Source organism: Gadus morhua, chromosome 22 (assembly GCF_902167405.1).
Source record: "Gadus morhua chromosome 22, gadMor3.0, whole genome shotgun sequence".
NCBI lineage: Eukaryota > Metazoa > Chordata > Actinopteri > Gadiformes > Gadidae > Gadus > Gadus morhua.
In genome coordinates, this window is record NC_044069.1 from 5,018,393 (window position 1) to 5,037,876 (window position 19,484).

General features: G+C 45.2%; 2 protein-coding genes across 3 annotated transcripts in view; both read left to right on the top strand.

The window, feature by feature from the left end:
- The first annotated feature begins 1,071 nt into the window (after nucleotides 1–1,071).
- Nucleotides 1,072–2,912, top strand: LOC115535919 (sperm acrosome membrane-associated protein 4). Its single transcript, XM_030347495.1, has 3 exons — nucleotides 1,072–1,353; nucleotides 1,856–1,969; nucleotides 2,352–2,912. The coding sequence occupies exons 1-3, from the start codon at nucleotides 1,299–1,301 to the stop codon at nucleotides 2,552–2,554; spliced, it is 372 nt and encodes a 123-aa protein (XP_030203355.1). The 5' UTR covers nucleotides 1,072–1,298; the 3' UTR covers nucleotides 2,555–2,912.
- Nucleotides 2,913–3,662: 750 nt separating this feature from the next.
- Nucleotides 3,663–19,484, top strand: part of LOC115535935 (sperm acrosome membrane-associated protein 4) — a 29,869-nt gene continuing 14,047 nt past the window's right edge. The window contains exons 1-3 of one of the 2 annotated variants that reach the window (XM_030347539.1): nucleotides 3,663–3,814; nucleotides 4,332–4,445; nucleotides 4,910–5,321. In XM_030347539.1, the coding sequence (XP_030203399.1) occupies nucleotides 3,763–3,814; nucleotides 4,332–4,445; nucleotides 4,910–5,121 (378 nt within the window). In that variant the 5' untranslated portion in view covers nucleotides 3,663–3,762 and the 3' untranslated portion in view covers nucleotides 5,122–5,321. Of the gene's footprint in view, nucleotides 3,815–4,331; nucleotides 4,446–4,909; nucleotides 5,322–19,484 lie in introns of those variants that run through there. The other variant, XM_030347538.1, reaches the window with a different exon arrangement.

The window sequence follows — 19,484 nt, forward strand, 5'->3', positions numbered from 1 at the left end:
CCGGGTTGCCCCTGCTCCTGACGAGCTGGCTGTCGCCTTGCATGGTTGACTCTGCCGTCGGTGTGTCAATGTGTGTATTAACCGATGTAAGTCGCTTTGGATAAAAGCGTCTGCTAAATGCCCTAATTGTAATTGTAATGTAAAAACTTTTTTTGTTTGTATATTTTGATACATTACCTGAGGTTGATCCCTTCTCTAGACAAGACACACACACACACACACACACACACACACACACACACACACACACACACACACACACACACACACACACACACACACACACACACACACACACACACACACACACACACACACACACGTATACATGTGCACGCATACACACGCACACACTAACATATCGGTTGTAAATATAAACAACAAGTGTCCTTTGCACGCTCAAAGCCTTGGCAGAACTTAATTGGCGGTTCAACTTCCCTGTCTATGGCGTTCATTCCTTTGATAGGTTGGTCCTCCAAGCTCTTTGGGAGGCTGTTCTGTATGTCGTCGGCCAACTTCTGCAGAAAAACAAACAGAACTTCAACGTTAGCAACAAAGATATCCCCAGTGCACATGAATCAACAGTTTGCCTTCTTAATTCTGATTATGCATGGGAGATTAAGGCCCAACCCCATTTCTACCCCTTCCCCTTACCCCTCCCCCTTGTTTTGAAGGGCTAAGGGGAAGGGGTAAGGGGTAGAAATGGGATTGGGCCTTAGGTCAAGGACATTCACAAGTCTAGATGTTTACCTTGTGTTATCAGCCAGAGCAGCTCTGATAAGCTAAATTTGAATTCATCAGGCTCTCTCTCTGTAGGCCACACTAAGGAGAGAGAGGGAGAGAGAGAGAGAGAGAGAGAGAGAGAGAGAGAGAGAGAGAGAGAGAGAGAGAGAGAGAGAGAGAGAGAGAGAGAGAGAGAGAGAGAGAGAGAGAGAGAGAGAGAGAGAGAGAGAGAGAGAGAGAGAGAGAGAGAGAGAGAGAGAGAGAGAGAGAGAGAGAGAGAGAGAGAGAGAGAGAGAGAGAGAGAGAGAGAGAGCGCGCAAGCGCAGGTGGCCCTAATCTATATACGCATGCACAAGCACAGCCCCACCCACACACACATTGGGCAGTTATGGAATTTCTCTTCCTCTTTTAACGATTGATTCATGCATTTTGCTGGTAATTCTAGTTATTCAAATTTCTTAATTGCCCGTCCCACACATTATATAAACCTGGAAGAGGCTCCATGCGTCAATGTTGTGCTGAATAGGATCTCCTCCGGTCTGCTGAACTGCTGTGATATCTGACCTAAGGACAAGATGATGAACCATGTTCTGTTTGCTACCATGCTCACTGCCGGGCTGGTTGCTATGGGTAAGTTTGGCTTTTCCTACCGCCTGCTGTCGAAGACGTTAGAATGACGGTCTTAGTTCTGGTCTTTTTTTCCATGGCGGGAAGCCACAGAATTGATGAAATATGAGGCAAAAGGTGGAGTATTGTCAGTATCTAATTCTTGGGGTATTCTCCGTTTTTTTTTGGTGATCACAGCAGTGCTTCGGACATGGGTTAGAAGCACCGGGCTACTTTTGAAGTAAATCTTGTACTTGAATCATTTTATTTATTTTTTCAATAATTAATTCATCTTATTGAATAACATAAAGATATACCTGTGTGCCATACTACGACTACTACTGCCACCACTACAAAAACGACTACTACTAGTACTGCTGCTATTACTACTATAATTGCTACTACCGGTACTAATACTACACTCCAACTACTTTTATTTCTACTACTATGACTTCTGCTTATACCAATACTCCTACTACCACTTCTGCTAATACCCCCCCCCCCCCCCCCCCACAATGTCTTCCAGGCGGGGCGATGGTCTGTAACTACTGCGGACTGAGCCTGGAAGAGGACTGCCTTGGGAACTCAACCCAGACCATGACCTGCAGGGCCAATCAGAGCTGCTACATACAAACTCTGAGTAAGAAAAAAAAACGCTTGGTATAAATGGAATTCAATTGTTGAACAAAAATACCTCGTAAAGTTGGATAGGACATGATAAGGGGCTGATCAGGGATCCTGTTATAACACTATACAGTATAGGCCTTACTACGGAAATAGGTTATGTTTTACAAAGTCTGTTTCTTCCTAAAAAGTCTTCATTTTGAATGATTAGACGTAAAATGTGTGGTTGTGCAGTATTTCTTTCACCTGGTGGAACGCCCGGGTAATGCAGGTGGCTCATGGGATTTTATTCTTTATGTACCCATTAACAACACCTGGGCATTTGCAATCATGAAAAATTGAAAATGAGTTATCAAGGTTCTACGTCTGTTTAATTGATCACCCTTTCCCCTCTTTAGATTTGACCAGTTCTGTTTACAGAACTAAAGGCTGCGTGGACAACAGCCAGTGCGATAGGATGGAACTCCTGACGGGTTTCAACGCCACTGTTAGATTGAGCACCGAATGCTGCACGACAGACCAATGTAATGGAGCCACCTCCCTTGATGTTGGGCTGCCAGCCGTGATCATCGCCGCCCTGGTGGCAGTGTGGAGCAGCTAAAAGCAGTAGAACAAGAAGCTGCATCGCTGGGAGAGTCATGAAACGAGATTGACTCCATTTTCTGATTGGTAAATGAATGTTAATGCTCTGTTTTATTGCATCTATCAATGCTAAGGCAAATTGTAGCCCATTGTTGGCTTCGGGATCATGTGGTTTTCTTAAATCTTAAAAAATCTTTAAAATCTTGCTTTTATGTCTGAAGGAAAGACGATTTTCATATAAAACAGATATATATATTAATGTTTCATTCACCATCTTTATTTGTGTTCATATTTGTATCTTTGGTGTCGTTCTGCATGCAAAAGGTACTTATTTTTGCTCCCTTAAAAAAATCAAACAATAAAGAGAAATTCTAAAACAAAGGCTCCTGTCATAAGCATCAAATAGTAACCAGACATCTCATACATATTGGGTTAAAAGCACGCAGCAGGCACTTTCATTCAAAGTCAATGTTCAGGTGGTTTATTAATTAATAATAATAATAATAATAATACATTTAATTTAGAGGCGCCTTTCAAGACACCCAAGGTCACCTTACAGAGCATATAGTCATCATACATTTTTTAAAAAGCAAGACATTGTGGAAAAAAATAATAAAATAAAAATAAAAAAATAAACATAAGCAATAAGAAAAAAAAAAAAAAAAAAAATCAAAACAGTGATCAGTTAGACGTTGTGTGCGAGTTTGAACAAGTGAGTTTTGAGTTGTGACTTGAAGGTTGAAATGGTGTCTGACTGTTTTAATTGTGCTGTAAAACAAAAGAGTAAAGCCATTCTGTACACTGAAACTCCACTGAGACGGTGAGGGTCATCTTGCCTTGTGAGACCCTCCTGATCTCCTGAGCTCCCATTCTGTCTCTCTGCAGATCAGTCTGGCCTCAAGCCTATGAAAGCGTCCCAGTTTATCTTTAAAGATCTGTCCAATCAGCCCTCAGGGGAGGTCGTTTCAGTTCACGAAGGAGCAAGGAGTGCCCAAGAAAACGTAGAAATTGAAGGAGCAACAAAAAAATGTTTTTTCACTGTGATGAGGACGGGTTGTCCCTCATTCCAATAAACCTGATTACCTTCATTCCTATATATTTTGTTTCATCTGTCTTTACCTCCTCGATGCGGGACAATAAATACAGAGACGAGCTGTTGAGCACCAGACTGTTGATCCTCTGAGTCCTGTTTGTGTCTAAGCTGTCGTCTTCTGATCTGCTGGGAAAATGGCCGCTGTTTGGACCAGACTTCTTCTCCTTGGCGTGGTTGTTGCCGTCGGTGAGCAAAGAATTAGGTTTTTGACCTAAAACCCTTGTCTGTATAAACAGACGTGGGGAATTAATATTCACTATAATTTAAGATAATATTGAAATTTAATATTCCGATTTTTTTTTCAGAGGTGATCTACGTTGTATTTCATGAACATATTGTATCTTAATTCAGTGCAAATTCTCTCAAAGTTAAATATATGTGGCCGTTGTTGAGATGTTATTGAGATCTTTATATATAAGGTTCATCATTGGGGGAACAAGTAAGCTACAGGTAGTCCTTCTTCTTTTTCTGTTTACGGTTGTACAATTTTAAGAAGGAGTTTCTAGACATGACCCCCCTGTTAACCCTCCTTTGAGACAGTCTCTCCTAACTAAACGAACTAACTACGCGCCGCCTAACATTCCCCCCGTTGTCCTCCTACAGCCTTTTGGTTCTCCGTTCACGGAGCACTCAGCAGGTATGCAGCCGGGCGAGTGCCTGCCGACAACGTTTCCTCTAATCTCTTCTTCTCTCTGTGCCGCAGCACACGGGCTGACGTGCAGCCGCTGTCCGATCGCGATCTTGGGGCGATGTCTGGGCTCCAGCGCAGATGTCCAATGCAACAACTCAACCAGCAGCTGCTTCCGCGGGACTGCGTGTAAGCGCCCCCCCACACATGCTACACACAAATCTGACTGAAATGGAAGGGAGTATGATATATATATATATATTCATGTATATAGATCTGCATACATATAGATCTACATCCATATATATGTATGTATGTATCCTTTGATTTACTCGACAACCTCACCTTTAAGACGCAACAAAGAATCAAATCCAACAATAGGCCTATTGATGCAATGCATGCTTTCCGTGCCTGATGTACTTTGCCGAAAGCGAAACTAAAGTGCCAACACCTCAGTAGGGTCAAACTTTACAGTAGTCAAGCCCAAGGAGAGAGAACATTAACTAAGTTAAGTAACAGTTAACTGACCAGTCTTGGAGTCGAGCTAGGCCCACGTGTCCGTTTCCCAGCATGCAGTAGGGCAGACCATTGAGTTGTTGTTGTTGTGTTTTAAACTGATGTTTCAGCCTCTTTTACGTTTTTAATCTTGACAGCGTTCAATGGCACCTCTAGTGCATTCGACCTTCAAAGCCGGGGGTGTGTGATTAATGCCGCCTGCCGGACAGTGGGTGGCTCCTTCCTGGGAATCGGTTATACCGCCTCCGTCACCTGCTGCAGGACGGACCTGTGCAACGGAGGGACATCGGTGCAGCTGTCTCTCGCTGCCGCGTGCGTTGCTGTTCTGGCGTCACTGTGGGCTCGTTAGACGACAACTACGATGCTACACTGCGTTCTCTGCAGATAGAGCTATGAATAAATACATAACTGATTAAAGAGACCATAATATGGATTTGGATTTAAATGTGTTGATTCAAGTGTGCGGCTTGTCAGGATATTGGTTTTATAAAGTTGAATATTGTTAACTGGTTTAAATAATATTGAAGAATTAAAGGGTGAAAAAGTTTCTACCTGTGTCAAATTAATTGAACTCTTCCTATAATCTGTAAAATCATGAACTGCAATATATTTTAAACCATTCTTTCAGAGCGCATTCTGAATTTAAAGTTCTAATCAGTATCTAGGGTGTGGGGCGCAGGATGCAAAATCCACGAACGGAATGCATACATTGACATTTAGGGCATTTAGCAGACGCTTTTATCCAAAACGATTTACAATCAGTACATTTGTCACAAGAAGTGAAACAATATATCGCTGTCGGTACAGTAAGGATGTTAATGGAACCAAGTGCATGTACTAACGATCGCTAGGCTAACCCATTCCCCGTGTACAGCAGTGAGAGCAGCTACTGCAGACGCTACACAATTAAGTACTATGAATAAATGCAATGTAGATTATGTGCGTGCAATAAGTGCGTACATTAAGTGTAAGCACGTACAACATACAATGGTGGCCACTGGCCGGAAGGGGCTGGGTGGATATGCTGAGTTGAGGTGAACTCTGAACAGGTGAGTTTTGCGTCTTTTGCGGAAGCTGGTGAGCGACTGCGATCCTGACATCGGCATGGAGCTTGTTCCACCACTGAGGTCCCAAAACAGAGAAGAGTTGTGACTTTGCTGATGGACCTTTGCTTGCTCTTAGCGATGGTGGTACCAGACGTCCAGCTGAGGTAGTTGAGCGGAGGGATCGAGCTGGGGTGTGTGGCTTTACCGACGCTTGGAGGTAGGCAGGGGCAGTTCCATCGACCGCCTTGTATGCCAGTGCCATCATCTTGAATCTGATGTGAACTACTACAGGGAGAACACGATGCACGCTGCCGCATTCTGGATGCTCTGCAAAGGTTTAATCGCAGAGGCAGGGAGTCCAGCCAGGAGTGAGTTGCAGTAGTCGAGGCGGGAGATGACCAGCGATTGGACTAGAAGCTGATTTGCTTAACTTGTGAGGAAGGGCCGGCTCCTGCGGATGTTGTGAAGGGCAAATCTGCGGGATCGGGCCACCGCGGTGATGTTTGCGGTGCAGCATAACTGATTGTCCAGTACCACACCGAGGTTTCTGACAGTTGGAGAAGAAGAAACAGTGATGTTCTTAACAGTGACCAGTAAGTCCATGTGGGGGCAATCTTTCCCTGGCATTAGGAGGAGCTCAGTCTTGTTGAGGTTAAGCCTCAGGTGATGGGCAGTTGTCCAAGTGCGAAACTAAAGTGCCAACACCTCAGTAGGGTCAAACTTTACAGTAGTCAAGCCCAAGGAGAGAGAACATTAACTAAGTTAAGTAACCCAGTTAACTGACCATTCTTGGAGTCGAGATAGGCCCACGTGTCCGTTTCCCAGCATGCTACAGGGAGAACACGATACACGCTGCCGCATTCTGGATGCTCTGCAAAGGTTTAATCGCAGAGGCAGGGAGTCCAGCCAGGAGTGAGTTGCAGTAGTCGAGGCGGGAGATGACCAGCGATTGGACTAGAAGCTGATTTGCTTAACTTGTGAGGAAGGGCCGGCTCCTGCGGATGTTGTGAAGGGCAAATCTGCGGGATCGGGCCACCACGGTGATGTTTGCGGTGCAGCATAACTGATTGTCCAGTACCACACCGAGGTTTCTGACAGTTGGAGAAGAAGATACAGTGATGTTCTTAACAGTGACCAGTAAGTCCATGTGGGGGCAATCTTTCCCTGGCATTAGGAGGAGCTCAGTCTTGTTGAGGTTAAGCCTCAGGTGATGGGCAGCGTGCATCGTGTTCTCCCTGTAGCATGCTGGGAAACGGACACGTGGGCCTATCTCGACTCCAAGACTGGTCAGTTAACTGGGTTACTTAACTTAGTTAATGTTCTCTCTCCTTGGGCTTGACTACTGTAAAGTTTGACCCTACTGAGGTGTTGGCACTTTAGTTTCGCACTTGGACAACTGCCCATCACCTGAGGCTTAACCTCAACAAGACTGAGCTCCTCCTAATGCCAGGGAAAGATTGCCCCCACATGGACTTACTGGTCACTGTTAAGAACATCACTGTATCTTCTTCTCCAACTGTCAGAAACCTGACGTCTGCCAGACATTCAGATATGCGTGTTGCAATCAGGGCTTTGTCAGCGTAGCAGTGATAGGAAAAGCTGTGTAATGTAATTAAAGAGCCCAGAGATCTGGTATAGAGGGAGAACAGAAGAGGCCCCAGTACAGAGCCTGGAGGGACACCAGTGTCAAGCGTGCAAGGTTTGGACAAGAAGCCATTCCATGTTACCTGATAGGTGTGATTCATCAGGTAGGATGTGAACCAGAAAAGTGCAGAATCAGCAATGCCAAGTTTGGCGAGAGTGGCAGCGAGAATCTGGTGGTTCACCGTGTCAAATGCTGTGGACAGGTCGAGAAGAATGAGAACCGATGAGAGGGACTAGGCTTTGGCAGTACGGAGGGACTCAGTCACCGCGAGGAGAGCCGTCTCAGTGGAGGTTGCCTTCTTGAAGCCTGACAGCTGAGGGTAAAGCAGGTTGTTAGATGAGAGGTAGGAGGACAGTTGGTCAGCGATGGCACGTTCTAGTGTTTTAGAGAGGAATGAAAGAAGAGATACCGGTCTGTAGTTCTGGATGTCATTGGTATCAAGGGTCGGTTTTTTGAGGAGAGTCTTTATTATGGCAGTCTTGAAAGACGCTGGAACAATGCCTGAAATGAGGGAGTTGATAAGCGCGGTGAGAAATGGCAGGATGTCGCTCGAGACGGCCTGGGGGAGTGAGGAAGGGATAGTGTCAAGGGGGCAGGTGGTGGCATGGTTAGATGTTATTATTCTCTTGACCACTTCTGAAGTGAGAGGGATAAATTGGGTAAAAACAGAGGTTGGGTTGGGAGGAGGGAGGATTGTGGAAGGGATAGAAGAGGAGCTAATTTCCTTCACCTTCTGGGTAAAGTAGGTAACAAAGTCATCAGCAGTGAGGCAGGAAAGGGGTGGAGGGGAGGGAGGGGTGAGGAGGGAAGAGAACATGGAAAACAGTTTCTTGGGGTTTTAGGCGGAGGAGTTGATTTTTGTCCGGTGGAAGGCAGATTTGGCTGTTGACACAGTGGACGTGAAATCCGAGATCAGTCTGATCTTTTCCATATCCTCTCAGCTGCCCGCAACTCTGCCCTATAAGTCTGCAGAGATTCGGACAGCCAAGGAGGGGGGGGGGGGGGGGGTCACGCAGGTCTGGAGTGGAAGGAACAGAGGGAGTCCAAAGAGGAGGAGAGGGAGGATTCCTCGGTGGATAGTTGAGAGAATCGTTCGACAGAAGGTAGTGAAGACAGAACAGTTGAGGCAAACGTAGAGGGAGGGAGAATGACGATGACGATGTGGAGCTGACGTTCATGACGTTTTGCCGATTTCCTGTCGGCCTCACCTCATTGGGACATCCTTCTCTCGTCCCCGCCAATGATATGAGGTTTGTAGCCTCCCTTCTGCCTGAATCGATAAGCTGTATTTTGTGCCAGTAACCTTGAATTCACACTACATGCACCCATCAACGGATCTCATTGACTTTGCATTGGATGCTCTCGAAATGCATTGTGGGTCTGTCCGTTCTGTAGGCTCCGTGGCCTGCGTCAAAAGTTGATAAATGTTCCAACTTTTCGGGCAGCGACTGATCCGTCGTCCAATCAGATCGCGTTTTGCAAACATACGCAAATACACTGTCCAATGAAATCGCCTTTGTCATACAACCCGGGAAAACACATTGATATGCCAAAAAGCCTCCATACGTCGACGGACGCAAGTAGTGTGACGGTAGGGTAAGGCTGTAGGAAGTCAGGTGCCGAAGTATAAAGTCGTGGATGGTGGAATTTGGATAGGTTTAGGCAACACAACTACTTGGTAAGATTTAGGCAAGGAATTAGGAATTAGTTAGGAATAATAGGAATAGGAATAATTAGACCAATAGTTTCCCAAACCTTTTTGTTCTTCCCTTCCCAGCATCGCAACCGTATTAAATACTATTTCCCTGTCACTTTATACCAGGCCCATTATATTACAGACTTTGATTTAATGAACCCTAGAAGGATACTTTTTCTTTTTCAAAACTTAAAGGTTGTATAGGTGATTTGCTTTTTTGGCCATTTTTGCAAAATTACTTGAAATCCTTATCATAACCCGCTTACAGCCACTGAGTTAGAAGTACTGACATGAAAATTAAACAAGTCAATCATCTGTGGAACGGGCAGGGCTCGAAAAACTCCAGCCAATCATTTCCATTGCCACCGAGTTGCATTGGACAGTAAGTACGTCAATCAAACGGTCGTACTGCACTCCCCCTCCCCCGCGCCCCGCGCGCGACCCCTTCGTGCAGTACTCGTGACCCAGAGCTCGTGACCCAGAGCAAGCTCCTGTTTGTTGTTATCCTGCGGTAGCTACTGGAACTAGTTAATCCACATTTGGACCTAGCAGTAGAAGACAATTTCCATGGCAGACAAGACGCCACCATCCCCACCACCACCACCACCACCAGCAAAGAGAAGGAAAACTCTTTTTCAGAGAGTAATTGATAATAAAAACGCTGAAAGAGAAAAACTGAAATCAAGAATAATCCTAGGCGCTGCTTTCGAACGTTGGCGGCAACTGAAGGACGAGAAGGGTCTAAAAACCGATGCTTGTGTGGCGGTTGACCTAGTTTCAAAGTTTATACCGTTTATACTCGGTAATACCGGTGTGGAGACGAGTGTATTACTCGGTGTGAAAATGTCCACACCGCGGCAACCCTAGTGAAAACCAGGACTTCCAATACAATTATATGAAACAAACATAAATTTTCTAAAAATAGTAATGATTTATGTGACCGTTTAATGTTTATAACATCTGGTCCAACCATTGCAGCGAGAACGTATTCTCAGCAGGGGGTGCTGGGAAGAAAAAAAACTCAGCCTGCACTAGACTCGCAACTCGTTACATTGATAAAAAAAGATGTATAGCAGCGCAGCTCAATTACACCAGTGCATGCGCGGACAGTTGAAAATCGATCGTTCACATCCAGCTGCTCACAGAACAAGTTTAGCGCACCCCCGCTACCCTCACACTTTTTCATATAACCTTTTTTCAGCACTAGGTCATATGAGCATTAAATAAATGCTGCGTCTCAAAATGCCTTGGACAGCAGCGAGGATGACTCGCTTTGCCACGGGCCGAAACAGTTCGGAGCGACCACAGCCAGAGCGAACACAGCGGGGCAGAGGAGTGTCAGGAATAGTCTATGGTGTACACATCAGTACGGCCTATTTGCACTACTGTTTAGTGGCAATGCAGTGTTTTATTCGATGCCTTTTTATTTTCGTATATTATTTCAATGAATACAATTTATTTATTCATAAAAAACGGATCTGGTCTTCAAATCTTTTTTCCAAATATAGGTCGTCTTACAATGGGGTTTGTGTTTATATTCGGACCAATACGGTACAGCGGGCGCTCACATGACGTTAAGCATTTCCTGGTGCATAATGTGACGCTTCAGAACCTAAAATCCCGTATCTCCCCGTTGACACGACAACACATAACCGGCGTTTTCAGAAATCTCCACTTTGGCCGGAGTTTTTAGAAATGATCGTTTTCTGTGATAAGACAGGGCCTCGGACAGGGGGTGTTGCAGCACCCCCAGCACTCCTACTTCCCGCGGTACTGGGTGCAACTTACAGCTGAATGTAGTGCCATGTTGTTAAACGAAAACCTACGCTAGCCTGGCTCGCTCTCGCGCATCTCTGTTCGCGCTCGTGCATGATTGCGCGTCCAGGTACTTGGAATGGGTGGAGTCAGAGTCAGCGTTGAAGGAGAGGGGGTAGGACCATTTGAGTTGTGTATTTTCAAAATCTGCTGGCGTTTCGAAAATCACCTACCCAACCTTTAATGTTTTTGCCCTCATTATTGATAAATGCATTTAGGCGGGCTTTACCTTTCATTTAGGTAACCGGCTGAAATTGTTTGACAGTAAAAAAATGTAGGTAACATATCAAATACAAATGTTATATATTCAATCAAATAATTTCAATGGAAAGAATCTAAAGCAGCCTTTTAAATTCGGTTAGCAGGCTCTGCTTCGCCTTCCTCCAGAAGTGGCTGCTCGGGTGCTTGATCCAAGATTACCCTTCAATCTCTATTTGCTCCTGAACGACAAATGATTTGACTGTAAGGAGCTTTGGATGAGAGCGATTGCTTTCAGTCAACAGTCAGTCGCTTGTCAAAAGAGCGACGGAGGATGTGTTTTTTTTTTTATACCACACGTTTTTTTTTACTGGAGGCGTGTATTTCTGAAAACACCGCCTCCCAGTGGATGTATGGAGGACCACACATCAGCTAAATCTACCTAATTTGGCAGACGCGGTGACAAGCAAGTTATTCTTACTGGTAATTTTGGAGTGAATTCAAATAATAATTAATAAATCCTCCTAACCCTTTACATTCACTAAAATGTAAGGCTTAAAAAGGCATAGTCATGAACACAGGCCTATGTAGCAATGTAGAAGCATTTCTAAACAGTGTTGAACATAGTGCTCTTGAACACAGCATGAAAATGGCCCAGTCCCCTAATCAAGCCTCTTACATAAAGCAGGTGTGATGTGCCTCAGAATGGCTTTGTCTCTGCTGTGGCTGGTGACCATCTTTAGGATAGCCCCCATCTTTAGGATAGCCCCCATCTTTAGGATAGCCCCCATCTTTAGGATAGCCCCCATCTTTAGGATAGCCCCCCTGTGACCGAGTGACTTTCATGCTTACCCCCAAACCCGTGGTGGTGAGTAGTTTGTAGGCCACACCAATTGATCTACGTATGCAGCATAGTGAGCCGTACTTAATTATATTTTCCTCCATTTTGTATGTTCACTTGCTGCTGTTTTGCCCTGTTTTGCTTTGCCTTATGGTTTTGTTTTGAGTATTTATCGAACCAACTGGGGGTTAAAGGTTTTGTTTTGTTTTGATTGTTTTAATAGTTATTGTTTATTTAGGCTGGAGCTGGGTGCCAAACTGTAAGGAGGCTAGGCACCCCTGATGAGGTCCCGTCACTTGCATGTTAGTTAAAGCCCAGGGATTTAACACGTTTTTCACCAGTTTTAGTGTGTAGTGACTGTTGATGTGAGGCACTTGTGGTTAGTGGTAGCACCCCTATAGGCACTCTGCGTAGTTTGCCTCTCAGCAGTTGGCCTCAGCTTTAGTCTGGTTGGTTTTGTTTAAGTTTGGGCCTGCTATTTTAGATATTGTGACTTTTAGACGTTCTATATAAATGAGTTTTAGCTGTTTGTAATAAAGATTTGGTTTATTTTGAATTCCCGTCTCTGTCTATCAGTTAAACAAATCTGTTTGCCTTATCAACATTGTTAATATTATTTAACACAAAAGTTACATCTCTTTTATTATACTTTATTTCCAGGGGTGTAATTCCCCTGGTGGCGTTGTCGGTCCTCCCTCCCCCCTAGACTTATCCCATGCAATATCGCCCCACGCGCTACACCTACATTGGTGATTGTAATGGCAGAGTATGGGCAATTAGATAGCAATTATCAATCATTAGTCAATAAGTCACGACCCAACAATAAGACATTTACTAATATTTCACCTATCAACAATGCCTTCATGTAGGCCTATTGTTAAAAACCTTGAGAGAACAAAAATTCTGCAACAATCTATCCATCACCAAGCTTGTCACATTGACACTATAAGTTAATTCATGGGCTTCTTTCTCCGGATTAAGGTTTGCTCTCACCACCCACTTACAGGTCTCGACCCAACAGCCGGAGGTTGCTGGTTGTTTGTATGCGGCCTACGATTGTATACTGTACCACTTGTTTGAGTACCACTGGAATACACTGTAGTAGCACGGATAGCTTGAGAACAACCGGGGTCTACTGTAGTCTGTGTGTCTGTCTGTCTCTCAGCACTACGTGACAGTGGAGCCATAGACCTCTAAGGAATAAGTCCCGCTTCCGAGGCTCTGGTTCCCTCGGTAAAATGTCCATGGTAAATAACATGTTTTTTTTAATGATCGTACAGAAAAAACTCGGTAGGTGGCGAAAAAGTAAAAATCGACGTCATGTTTTGAAATACAAGCTTTTCCCATCTAGTTTCCACTTGTTTTTTTTTTTTTCGACCAGAAAGGCAGGCGATTGCTTTCATTCGAGCAGGGGAGAAGCCTAAGCCCAAGCCAAGGGGGGCAGCAGGACTCCTTGGAACCGCACCGGACTGGCAGATGAAGGCCGACCTGGGGAAGCAGCTCAGATTCCCAGAGCACATCGTGGAAACCACCCTGAGACCAGACATAGTTCTGTTCTCAGATTCAACCAAACAGGTGGTCCTACTGGAGCTGACAGTTCCCCGGGAGGAGCGCATGGAAGAGGCCAATGAGAGGAAGCGTAGTGGAGGAGCGCATGGAAGAGGCCAATGAGAGGAAGCGTGCCAAGTACGCCAACTTAGTGGAGGAGTGCCGCAGACGGGGGTGGCGTGCCCGGTGTGTGCCAATAGAGGTGGGCTTCAGAGGCTTTGCAGCGCGATCTCTCTGCAAAGCATACAGCATGCTTGGAGTCACAGGTGCACGTCAGAGAAAGGCCATCAAGACCACCACAGAGGCAGCTGAGAAGGCCTCTAGATGGCTGTGGATCAAGAGGGGCGATCCGTGGGTACATGCTGCTTGGACACAAGTTGGGACTTGATCAATCCCGGCTGGGTCGTCTGGTTGAGGGTGTATGATGTTGCGAGACCCGAAACACCCAATGACCCCAGGTTCCATCACTGATGATGTGTCTAAGTGCATCAATAGATGTATGTTAAACTAACTTGGAACGTGGTGTCGTTAATGTAGCATTAATAATCGTTAACTATAATGGCACCGACAATCCAAAAACCCATTCCAAAGTACACTTCTCACACCAAAAAGAACCAAGAGCCAGTTCCGGGCTGAGGCTAGGACCAGTTCAAAACTGGTTCCAGCCTTATCCCAGTTAAGAACCAGTTGGTTTCACACCGGCCAGAGCCAGCCATGGAGCCGGCGAGAGCAACGTCACGACGTCACTGCAAACGTCTGCATACGTCTCCCCTTACAATAAAATTTTATGTCTTGTTTTTTAGGATTCCCTGCTGCTGTTTTGTACGGTTTTAGTTGTTCTGTTGTAGCTGTGCTGTTTCGTACGGCTTTAGTTGTTCTGTTTTAGCTGTGCTGTTTTGTTTTGTTATGGTTCTGTTTTGGTTCTGCTTTCCTATTTTGTTTTGATTATTTTAGTTCAGTTTGCTTTTGTGTTATTTCCCCTTTTTCCGTTTAATTGTTTGACCATTGGGTTGCTGGGTTACATAACCGCTGTTTGGTTTGGTTTTGCTCAAGTTCTTTATTTAGTTATTATTATTGCAATAAAAGAAACGGTTAGTATATTTATTGTCTCTGCCTCTTTAGTTCTCGAACCTGTGTCCTTATTATTTCTGTAATATCATAGTTACATTTTTTTTGTTCTATATTTCCTGGGGTGTAATTCCCCAGTTGGCGTTGTCGGTCCCTCTTATTTATTTCCCCCTCCCCCCGCTCATATTGACTTTTATGTTAAGCCCCGCCTAGCCTAGAAATTTAGTCGCCCCTAGTATGGAGCCAGTTTCGTGCCATAATTCAAACCTGAAAAAAAAAGTTTCAAAGGCTTGTAAGTCTGGGTTTGAAAACTCAACACCTTGTAAAAAAGGTTTTGCAACACTGAAAAAAGACATTATAACCTCAAAAAAATTCAAACAAAAATTCAAACAACTGTAAACATGATTTTGTGTTCTATTTTATCTTCATTTTCACCAACACATTTTCAAAGTATTTTTCTTCTTCACAAACATGTTTTCAAAGTTCAAACAATATCGGCAGCGCATTTGCAGAGTTTCAAATCTGGCACTGTTCAAACAGTGTATTTCATTGTTTCCCGGTTTTGAAACCTTGTAAATGGGATTCTGCAAACAGGTGTTCATACATTGAGAATTAAGTTTTGAAAGGTTGAATATTTATTTTTTAAAACTTGTAAAGGTGTACGTTTACGCCATTGCAATGTATTTTTTCAGAAGTGACTTTTCAGCACTGACTTTTCAGAGATTTGACCACACAGGCGCAAGCTTTGAGTCGCATGAATATTGGCAGTGTTCTGTCGCACATTTGTTTTGAAACTCCTGACAGTCAAAGTCTGAAGAAAAAAAAAACCTTCCTGGGGGCGGGACCATTTAGCTCTAAACCTATTGGTTGCCCTCGGCTGACGTACATTCCAATCACATTCTTGTCATCGGCAGAGCACTTTTAATCACGCACAGCCCGGTGAACGGCACATGTACATCCTTCGTCCCTCCCCATGCGGGTGTTGGCGCGGATGGGGGAGTCTGGGCGGTGGACTGCGACGGTATGATAGTTGTCTGACCCCTTGGAATGTACTGACGTACATTCCAATCACATTCTTGTCATCGGCAGATCACTGTCAATCACGCACAGCCCGGTGAACGGCACATGTGATTAGAATGTACGTCAGCCGAGAGCAACCAATAGGTTTAGAGCTAAATGGTCCCGCCCCCAGGAACGTTTTTTTTTTTCTTCCGACTTTGACTGTCAGGAGTTTCAAAACAAATGCGCGACAGAACGCTGCCAATATTCACGTGACTCAAAGCTTGCGCCTGTGTGGGCAAATCTCTGAAAAGTCAGTGCCGAAAAGTCAGTTCTGAAAAAATACATTGCAATGGCGTAAACGTACACCTTTACATGTTTTTAAAAATAAATATTCAACCTTTCAAAACTTAATTCTCAATGTATGAACACCTGTTTGCAGAATTCCATTTACAAGGTTTCAAAACTGGGAAACAATGAAATACACTGTTAGAACAGTGCCAGATTTGAAACTCTGCAAATGCGCTGGTGATATTGTTTGAACTTTGAAAACATGTTTGTGAAAAAAAAAAAATACTTTGAAAATGTGTTGGTGAAAATGATGAAGAAGATAATATAGAACACAAAATCATGTTTACAGATGTTTGAATTTTTGTTTGATTTTTTTTCAGGTTATAATCTCTTTTTTCAGTGTTGCAAAACCTTTTTTACAAGGTGTTGAGTTTTCAAACCCAGACTTACAAGCCTTTGAAACTTTTTTTTTCAGGTTTGAATTATGGCAGGAAACTGGCTCCATACCCTAGCGGCAGCAAATTTAATTTGCAGCCAGGGAGGTCTAGCCTTCTGTCGTCGTTTTTCGCTGCTGGAAACAGAAAATGGGACAGGCCAATCAGATCGTCAGGGGCGGTATCGAGCCGAATGACGACAGAGCTGCGACGGTTCCGTGTTAAAGGTAAACAATAATGGCTGCTGCTTTTCGACTCGGCTTTGGCCGCGACTCTTCAAGACTTGAAGTTATCATTTTCTTTGAGCAATGAACAAAGAACTGCACTGAAGTCTTTCCTGGAAAAGAGATGTATTCAGAGTTTTGCCGACCGGATACGGTAAAAGTTTCGTCGTCGGTCTTCATTCTCTCAATCCACCATTCGCAACACTTCCCTATGGACATTTCCGTCGCTCTGACTACGTCACCTTCTTCGTTGCTCTGATTGGTTGTAGCGCTATCCTATTGCGTGCAGAGGGAACTTGAAAGACAACCGTTTATCTCGCCCACACTGCCACCGTACGAGACCAGACCCAATATCTCTCCGATATGGGTCTGGCTTGCCAGTTGCCAGGCTAAGCCCCGCCACATTTTGGTGCTAACTGTGCCCACGGTCCACTGCGTTTTCGTCTTCACGTCCATTGTTTACTTCGGTGTTTTTAAAACTGCCGGTCTTCGTTGGTCTTCCTGTTTATGAAGGTAAGGATAAGACCGCCCCCTGCCCCTGGCGTAAAGGCAGTTCTCGTTCTAGCCCATGGTTCTAGCCCAGCTCAATCCTGGGGTTGGAGTTGAACCGGTTTTTACAGGCCGGAGCCGGTTCTTTGGCGATGTGAAACCAAAACACTGGTTCTAGCTCCGAACTAGCCCGGAACGGGCTCCGGTTTTGTGGCATTGTGGACATCCTCCCCTTGGAAAAAGTGGTGAAGTGGAGCAGAGAGATCGCCATTGGCTGTACCAGAGTGGTGATACAACGTATATCATTCGCGTTGAGAGCAGCAGGGGGGCTGTAGTTCGCAAAGCGGGCTCACACAAAACCTAACATTATCAAACTCCTTCGCAATTTTAGTTTTCTTTGCATGAACAATTATCATTTAAAGGCCCACTATGCAACTTTTTTAGCCAAAATTACATTAAGTATGCAGGTTGAGAGTTATGCTGATGGTTCTGCATCCGTTTCTGGGTCGATTGGTGGGTGTGTCATTTACCCATGTCGCCTCTCCAGTGAAAAAGCGCTTATGCAACTTGCTCTGTTTGGACCGACACAATCCGGATGTGACGCAAAGGAAGTATCCTCGAAAATGTAGTCAGATTGTAGTTTCGAAAATGCTTTACGGCACAGACACACACCCAAACATGGCACCGGCTAGATATAAACAGCCAGTTGCGAGGCAATTGTTGCATTCATCATGGATCAATCGACTAATGGTACGGCCACACCAACCGCGTTACTCGCGTTGGATAACGCGAGTAACGCGCCTAACCTGACGCTTGATCATTGTGTGTCACAAAAATGGTTCAACGCGCCCAACGCGCCTGTGGCTGCGCTAGAGTCCGAGGTAGGAAACCCAAACGCCGCCGTGTTTGGGTGCATGATAGAGTTTAGATCGGGTTAGATTAAATAATCTCGGATATAAATAACGATCTCATCTCATCGTCATCCGTTTACCCGGGGTCGGGTCGCGGGGGGAGCAGCTCAAGCAGGGGGCTCCAGACTTCCCTTTCCCGGGCCACATTGACCAGTTCTGACGGGGGGATCCCGAGGCATTCCCAGGCCAGTGTTGAGATATAATCTATCCACCTAGTCCAGGGTCTTCCCCGAGGTCTCCACCTAGTCCAGGGTCTTCCCCGAGGTCTCTTCCCCACTGGACGTGCCTGAAACACCTCCCAATGGAGGCGCCCAGTGGGCATCCTTGCCAGATGCCCGAACCACCTCAGCTGACTCCTTTCTAAGTAAAGGAGCAGCGGCTCTAATCTGAGTTCCTCACGGATGACTGAGCTTCTCACCCTATCCCGAGACGCCAGCCACCCTTCTGAGAAAACTCATCTCGGCCGCTTGTACCCGCGATCTCGTCCTTTCGGCCATCACCCAACCCTCATGACCATAGGTGAGGATAGGAACGAAGATCGACCGGTAGATCGAGAGCTTTGCCTTGCGGCTCAGCTCTCTTTTCGTAACAACGGTGCGGTAAAGCGAACGCAATACCGCCCCCGCTGCTCCGATTCTCCGGCCAATCTCACGCTCCATAGTACCCTCACTCGAGAACAAGACCCCGAGGTACTTGAACTCCTTCACTTGGGCTAAGGACTCATAAATAACGATAATCGGGTTAAATAACTTCACATGGTGTGTCTGGTGTGTTTCCAGCATTCGTAGTGTTGATCAGCAGAGAAATAGTCCGCCAAGACGTTGAGGTTGCTTAGCAACCAGAGACTCTGTCCATGCAAGTGAACGGAGCGTTCACTCTTCGTCATAACTATCAAACCAAACATCCTTCACATTCACCGAGCGAACATTATGAAAGTAAAATGCACATTTCTCGCTAAAAATGTTTCCATAAACGCATTTAATGGCGTAACTATGTTACTATTTCCACCCCCAGAATAAAGAAAGATGTCGGCCGTATGCTTCTGTGCAAGGGTCACTACTCTCTGTCGGTGATGTCGGGTCAAGCTCCACGCTGATTGGCTATCGTGGCTAGCGTCACGCGTTGGAGCGTTGAAAGTTCTGAACTCCGGGCGTTGGTGCTTTACGGCACAGACCCCCAAACGCGGAACCGGCTCGATATAAACACAAGTAACTAAGGGATTGTTATATTCATCATAGATCAGCCGACTAAAAAGAGACAGAGAAACCCAATGTCGGAGGAACAGAAGAGAAAAGGGAGACTGACCGACAGAGAGGCCAGACACGAGTAAACGTTGAGCAAGCTTTTCAGGAATAGCGTGAACTGAAAGAAAAAGAAGACTGCAAATCAGACGCCGACTCGGCCGTGTTGCTTTTGAAATTGAAAGTACCTTTGGGTGAACTTTGTCTTCGTGGTATTCTTGATGTTGATAGTCTCTGTACAAATGTGTTTGCTCAACCATTTTGTT